Source organism: Zonotrichia albicollis, chromosome 30 (assembly GCF_047830755.1).
Source record: "Zonotrichia albicollis isolate bZonAlb1 chromosome 30, bZonAlb1.hap1, whole genome shotgun sequence".
In the NCBI taxonomy this organism is placed as follows: Eukaryota; Metazoa; Chordata; class Aves; order Passeriformes; family Passerellidae; genus Zonotrichia; species Zonotrichia albicollis.
The window spans coordinates 6,567,922-6,574,684 of record NC_133848.1 but is presented as its reverse complement, the minus strand read 5'-3'; the positions used below and the strand labels follow the sequence as shown (position 1 = coordinate 6,574,684).

Sequence of the window (6,763 nt, the reverse complement as noted above, 5' to 3'; positions counted from 1 at the left end):
GCTGAATTTCCCTCTTTTTTTAGGGTTTTGGGCACTTTTGGCAATTTGGATTTTAAAAAAAAGTCATTTTCTGACATTTTTCCCTCCTCTTTTGTTGCCTAAAGATAAGCTAGGGATAATAGGGGGATAGAATAGGAATAAAATAAAAATTAAGTAGGGATAAAATAGTGGTAAAATATGGATAAAATCGAGGGGAAATAGAGAAGAATAAAGATAAAATAGAGGAAAAAATAGGAAGAAAATAGGGGGAAAATAGAAATATAAAATCGAGAAAAATAGGGGGAAAATAGCTGACAAATGGGGATAAAATGCCCATCTGGAAGCAAACCCCGGGAAAAGAGGCAGCGCCGGGAATTTCCCTCAGACCCTTCCCGCGGTCCCGGCTCCGCCCGCGGCCCCCCCGGGATTTGTTTGTCCCGGGATTTTCCGGGAATGAGCCTCGGCAAGCGGCGGCTGATGCAGGAAACAACTTTATTGATGGCAGGGAAAGCAGGGACAGGGACGGGGACGGGGACAGGGACAGGGAATGGCCCGGCGGACCCCGAACCCCGAAATCACCCGAGGGGACCCCAAAGCAGGAATCCCCCGTGGGACCCTAAAGCCCAGAATCACCCGGGGCACCCCAAAGCCCCGATCCCCCCCAGCCCCATCACCCGGGGCACCCCACAGCCCCAATTTCCCCCCGGGACCCCGATCCCGCCCCGGCGCCGTTTGCCGAGCGCGGCGCTGCCGGCGCCGCTCAGGGCAGGGTCACGGACTTGGCATCGCCGCCGGGGAAGCGGATCTGGTGCGCCAGGCACGGCCCGTTGGGCTCCTTGCCGAAATCCACCAGGAAGTTCTTGTTGACGCTCAGGCCGCCCTTGTCCGTGTCCACGTCGAGCTGCAGCATAACCGAGCCCTCCCTGCGCGGGGACAGCGGCGGCTCAGGGCGACAGCGACCCCCGGCCCGCACCGAGCCCGCCCGGAGCTGCCCCGGACAGCGACCCCCGGGCCCGGGGCCAGCGGCACGGGCTGGGATGGGGGCGGCTGGGGGTCCGCAATTCCCGAGGGAGGGGACAGGATGGGCACAGGGACACCTTTGGGTCCCCAGCTCCCTCAGGACGGGCACGATTCCATTCAGAAGGGGCTCGGGGCCGTTTCCCCTCCCCAGCTCCCTCAGGACGGGCATAAATCCATCCAGGACGGGCTCGGCGCCGTTTCCCCTCCCCAGCTCCCCCGGGCTCGGCTCAGGCTCTGCCCGGCCAGGCCGGACCCCCTTGCGCTGAGCTCAGCCCGGGCTCTGCCCGATCCCGACCCGGCCGGCAGCGGCTCCGGGGCAGCCTCGGGGGGGTCGCGGCCCCTTCCCCGCTCCCACCCTGGCCCGGGAAGCCCCGGGCAGCCGGGAGGGGCTCACTTGATCAGGCTGGGGTAGAACTGCCGGTCCCAGGTGCTGTAGAAGGAGTTGGTCACGTAGAGCCGCTTCCCGTCCAGGCTCAGCTGCAGCGCGGCGGGGCCGCCGTACACGCGCTTGCACTGGGACACAGGACTGGGGTTACTGGGGGCACTGGGGGCACTGGGGGCACTGGGACACAGGACTGGGGGCACTGGGGCTGGATTCCAGCAGGGGCACTGAGAGCAGGCTCAGGCTCATGGTCAGGTGAGGACACACACTCACACTCAGGTGAGCACACACACTCACACACAGTCCCACACTCACGCTCACCCCCGGTCCCGCCCCCCCGCCCCGCCCGGAGCTGCAAGCCCCGCCCCAGCCCCGCCCAAACGCGCCGGCCCCGCCCCCCAGCCCCGCCCAGACGCGCCGGCCCCGCCCCGCTCACCTTGACCACCAGCGGCTCGGGCTGGCACTTGAGCTCCTCGTCCCTGCACACGGTCACGGGGCCCCCTCGCAGGATGCTGCCCCCCACGAACACCTGCAAGGGCCGCGCTGGCACACGAGCGTTCCCCGGCCCGGGCCCCCGGGCCCCCCGGCCCCGCTCGGCCCCCCGGCCCGGCCCTGCCCCTCACCTGCCCCACCAGCCGCGGCTTGCAGCTCCGCGACAGCTCGTACTGACGGATGTCCCCGTGCAGCCAATTGCACACGTACAGGAACCGGTCGTCCTGGCTGATGACGAGGTCCACGATGAAGGCTGCGGGCAGAGCCGGGGCTCAGGGGCACGGCCAGCACCGGGGGAGCCCACACGGGCCTGGCCTGAGATGGGCTTTGGGACAGGGACCAGGACTTTGGGCTCGGTCAGCATTCGGGCTCAGTAATCATTTGGCGTCAGCCTTGATTTGGGGTCAGTCAGGATTCAAGGTCACCCCGCAGGATTCGGGGTCCCCCAGCCGGCTCTGGGGTCAGCCCGCAGGATCTGGGGTCAGTCAGGATTCGGGGTCCCCCCGCAGGATTCGGGGTCCCCCAGCCGGCTCTGGGGTTCCCCCCGCAGGCCGTGCCCGGCTGCAGAGCTCGCCCAGCCAACAGGAATGCCACCCCCGAGGGCACACGCACCCGGCATCTTGGGCATGATCCAGCCCGACACGTCCTTGGCCGGGATCCGGATCACTTCCTCCACGGCCCAGTTGTCTCTCTGCACAGGGACACCGAGCCCGGCTCAGCCCGCGCTGCCCCGGCCCGAGCCGAGCCGAGCCGGGCACGACGGGCTCAGCCCCCGCACCCTCCCCGGCCCCGCTCCCGCTCCCCGCCGCCCCGCACTCGCCTCGCAGGATTTGTAGAAGCGGAAAATGGCCCCGCTCAGGGCACAGCCCACGTAGCCCTCGGCGGCCTCGGGGTTGTGCAGGAAGCGCACGGTCATGGGCAGAGAATCCTCGCCCAGGTCGAAGCACTGCGTCAGGCTGCGGCATGACAGGTTCCACACGTTCAGGCGGCGGCCGAAGACCCCTGCGGGACACGCGGGAGAGGCTGGGGGCGGCCGGGGAGAGACCCCCGAGGGGCTCCTGGGGGGCATCGGCACGGGAACGGCGGGAACCGGGGACGGGGAACTGGGAAATGCGGGAACCGGGAAATGCGGGAACCGGGGAACTGGGAAATGCAGGAATTGGGGAGGGGGACTGGGAAATGCAGGAACTGGGGAGGGGGAACTGGGAAATGCAGGAACTGGGGAGATCACAGAGTAATACGGGATTTTGGGAGAATACACAGAAATGCAGGACTTGGGGAGAACACAGGGAAATGCAGCTTTGGGGCAGCAGGACCCTGCCCACCCGGGGTTCCTCCCCGCCCAGCCCCAGCCCGAGCCCGGCCCAGGCTCCGGCCGCAAATCGGCCTCTCGGGGGCACCGAGCGCTGCCGGCCCCAGCTCAGCCCTGCCGGCGCTGCCACCCGCGTGTCCCCACCTTTCTTGAGGTCATCGGGGTTGAAGCCGCGCCCGGCCACTCTGGGCACCATCCCGGCCGAGCTGACCAGGACGTTGTGCCGGGCCTGGTACCAGAAGTCGTGCCCGGTCGGGGGAGCCTCACACTCGTTCTCCCAGTTGCCCTTCAGCTCGAAGGTCTCTCCGTCCAGCACCACGAAGCCACCTGGGACACACGAGGGACGGGCGGGGACAAATCCAGGCTTCTGCATTTCCAGCGGGACCCCCGGGGTGGGAGTTCGGGCAGGGACATGGGAATTCGGGCAGGGAAATGGGAATCCCGGCAGGGAAAAGGGAATCCGGGCAGGGAAAATTTACCTTTGCCGTGGCCAGCGGCGTCGCCCATGTTGGCGACCAGGACGTCGCCGTTGGGCAGGGGGTGGGTGACGGACAGGTAGCCCTTGTTGCACTTCCAGAACACATCCACGGGCTCGATCATCTGCACGAACCAGCGCCAGTTTCAGCCTCCGCCTGCTCGGCGCCTTTCCCGGCCGTACCACAGAGTCCGTCCGTCCATCCATCCATCCATCCATCCATCCATCCATCCATCCATCCATCCATCCATCCTCCCTCCCTCGCTGCCCCGGCTCCCCCGGCCGTACCTTGCAGATCCGCGGCGCCCGGCACTGGGAGCCCACATCCACCACGTAGATGCGGGAGGAGATGAGGCACGGCAGCACCAGCTTGGTCCTTTTGGCCGCGGCGCCGCCGTCGAAGCAGCCGCAGGCGGGGCCCCAGCCCGCGCAGTGCAGCTCGTCCTTGAGGTTGGGCATGGGCAGCCGGTGGATCACCTGGGCACGGCCAAGGCAGCTGAGGCCGGGCCGAGCCGGGACAGCCCGCGGGGAGGGCCCGGGGCCGGGGGAGCCGCGGAGAGGGGCCGGGAGAGACCCCGGGATTTGGGGAGCCGCGGAGAGGGGCCGGGAGAGACCCCGGGATTGGGGAGCCGCGGAGAGGGGCTGGGAGCGGCCCCGGGATTTGGGGAGCCCCGGAGAGGGGCTGGGAGCGGCCCCGGGATTTGGGGAGCCCCGGAGAGGGGCCGGGAGCGGCCCCGGGATTTGGGGAGCCCCGGAGAGGGGCCGGGAGAGACCCCGGGATTTGGGGAGCTCTGGAGAGGGGCTGGGGGGCGGCCGGGAGCAGACGGGACAAAGGTTTAAAGGTTTCCCTCGGTTTCAGGGCGCAAAGAGCTGCCCGGGCGGCCCCGGAGGGCTTGGGGGGCGCAGCCCCGGCTCGGTCCCGCCCCGGGAGCCCGGCACGGCTCGGTACCTGGCCGTAGTGGCAGGAGCGCGGGTTGAGGTCCACGGTGGCCAGGAAATCGGGCTGCTCGATGCCGGTGCTCCTGTAGGTGCAGGTCACGTAGGCGACCTCCTCCCGCGGGGCTGGGGACACAAGAGCGGCTCGAACCGCGCCGAGAGCCGCGAACGGCACCGGGAGAGCCGCGGGCAGCTCTCCGCAATGACCGCCCTGGTTTCGGGCTGCTGCCGTTCCCTGCCGCTCCCCCCGAGCCGGGAACGAGCAGGAGCGACCTCCGGCAGCCCTGGCCAAGGGGCCCGGCGCCGACCCCGAGCTCGGGGGACCCCAAAGAGCCCAAACCCCCCCGGCCCGGCCCCGCCGCAGGGGCAGCACTCGCCTTTCAGCACGTCGGGGCACGAGGGGTACTCGTAGCACGGAGCTCTGCATCTGTCTGGGGAGCAGAGGGGACACCGTGAGCCCGGCCCGGGCCCGCACCGAGCCCGCTCCGGAGGGGCCCTCCCAGCCCAGGGACCCCCGGGGCCACCGCGGGGACGGGACAGAGCCCGGACGGGACGGGGACGGAGCCGGGATAGGCACAGAGCTGTCACCCGGAGCCGGGAAAGGATGAGCACAGAGCTGTCACCCGGAGCCGGGACAGGACGGGGACAGAGCTGTCACCCGGAGCCGGGACACGCTGGCAGCTCCAGCTCGGACAATCCCTCCGGATCCCGGCTCCCCGGGGCAGGGTAGGGCCCCCAGGAGCCCCCGAGGCCCCGCAGCAGCTCCGGGAACAGCGGCCCCGCGGGCAGAGCTCGGGCCCGGCTCCCTGCTCGTGCCCGGAGCACAGAGGCACCTGTGCCCAGGTGTGTGTGCCCAGGTGTGTGTGCCCAGGGAATGCCCAGCTGTGCCCGGAGCCGGTCTCGGGCCGGCGCTGCGGGCCCGGGGCTCGGGGGCAGACGCGGGGGTCCCTTACCCATGGCTGCAGCTCTGGGGGTCGCGGCGCTGGCGGCGGACGAAGGAGCCGGAGCTGAGGGGCAGCTGCTGCTGTCTCGGGGCTGGAGCGGCTGTGCCGTGCCCTGGCTGCTCCCGGGGGCCTTTTATCCCCGCCGAGGGGTGGCGGGAGCGCGGCCAAGCCCAGGGAGGGGCTGCCCAGCGCTTGGGAGGGGCCGGCCCGCCGCTGCGGCTTCTTTCCTCCTCCCCGCCGCCAATCTGCGCCCAAATCTGCTGCTCGCTGCAGCTCCCGAAGCCTCAAAGCCCGGGGCCGGCCCGGCCGAGCCCGCCGAGCCCCGCACGGAGCGGCTGCAGCGCCCGCAGCGCCCCCGGCCCGGCCCGGGCACCCCCGAACTGCTCCTGCTCCCGACAGGGGGACCCCGAGCCCAGCGCCAGCCCGGGGGTCCCCGCTGGCCCCGCAGGGTCCCCGAGCGGGCTCTGCCGGGGACGGGAGTTTGGGAGCCCGGGGACGGCGGGATGGGCTCGGGGACACCGAGATGGGCTCGGGACACCGGGATGGGCCCGGGGACACCGGGATGGGCTCGGAACACCGGGATGGGCCCGGGGACACCGGGATGGGTTCGGGGACACCGGGATGGGCTCGGGACACCGGGATGGGCTCGGGGACACCGGGATGTGTTCGGGGACACCGGGATGGGCTCGGAACACCGGGATGGGCTCGGGGACAGTGGGATGGGCTCGGGGACAGTGGGATGGGCTCGAGGAGCTGCTCAGGGGATCCCGGGGACGGGGACAGACCCAGGGGACACCGGGGGCCCTCAGGAAACGCCCCCCGAGCCCTCCTGGGGCAGCTGCATCCAGGGCAGGACACGGGGTGGCCTCCATGGGTGGCATCTCTGGGTGGGGACCTGGGGTCAGCTGGGGACAAGGGGGATTCTGGAGCTCGAGGCTGGCAATTGGGGCTGGAAGCGTCACCCGGGACTGTTCCCAACCCTCTGGTCACCCCCAAGTGTCCCCCAGGCCCTGGGCCGTGCCCAACCCCAGCCCCGGGTGCCACCAGCAGCACGAAAGTGGCACCAGCCGGGCTGGATTTGACCCAAACTGGGCTGAAGTGGCCCCAAAGGAGCCGAGATGCCGCTCCAGGCCCCGAGGGCCCGCAGCAGGGTCCCCTCCCGAGGCCACAGCCAGGGACACTCAGCGCCCCGGAATGCGGCTCCAGCCCCGGGGGAGGGCGCC

At 69.8% G+C, this 6,763-nt stretch overlaps 1 protein-coding gene across 2 annotated transcripts; it reads right to left on the bottom strand.

Annotated features, from left to right (window-relative positions):
* Positions 1-675: 675 nt before the first annotated feature.
* LOC141725679 (methanethiol oxidase-like) lies at positions 676-5,753 on the bottom strand. 2 transcript variants are annotated; one of them, XM_074529689.1, is made up of 12 exons: positions 5,550-5,753; positions 4,956-5,027; positions 4,610-4,722; positions 3,949-4,137; positions 3,665-3,785; positions 3,330-3,512; positions 2,694-2,875; positions 2,486-2,564; positions 2,005-2,126; positions 1,818-1,910; positions 1,394-1,512; positions 676-902 (listed from the first exon to the last, which is right to left on the bottom strand). In XM_074529689.1, exons 1-12 carry the CDS (start codon positions 5,551-5,553, stop codon positions 740-742), a joined length of 1,440 nt encoding a protein of 479 aa, XP_074385790.1. In that variant the 5' UTR covers positions 5,554-5,753; the 3' UTR covers positions 676-739. The 2 variants fall into 2 exon arrangements, with proteins under 2 accessions (XP_074385790.1, XP_074385789.1); XM_074529688.1 differs by lacking the exons at positions 4,956-5,027; positions 5,550-5,753 and having other exon boundaries at positions 4,610-4,718.
* Positions 5,754-6,763: the final 1,010 nt, after the last annotated feature.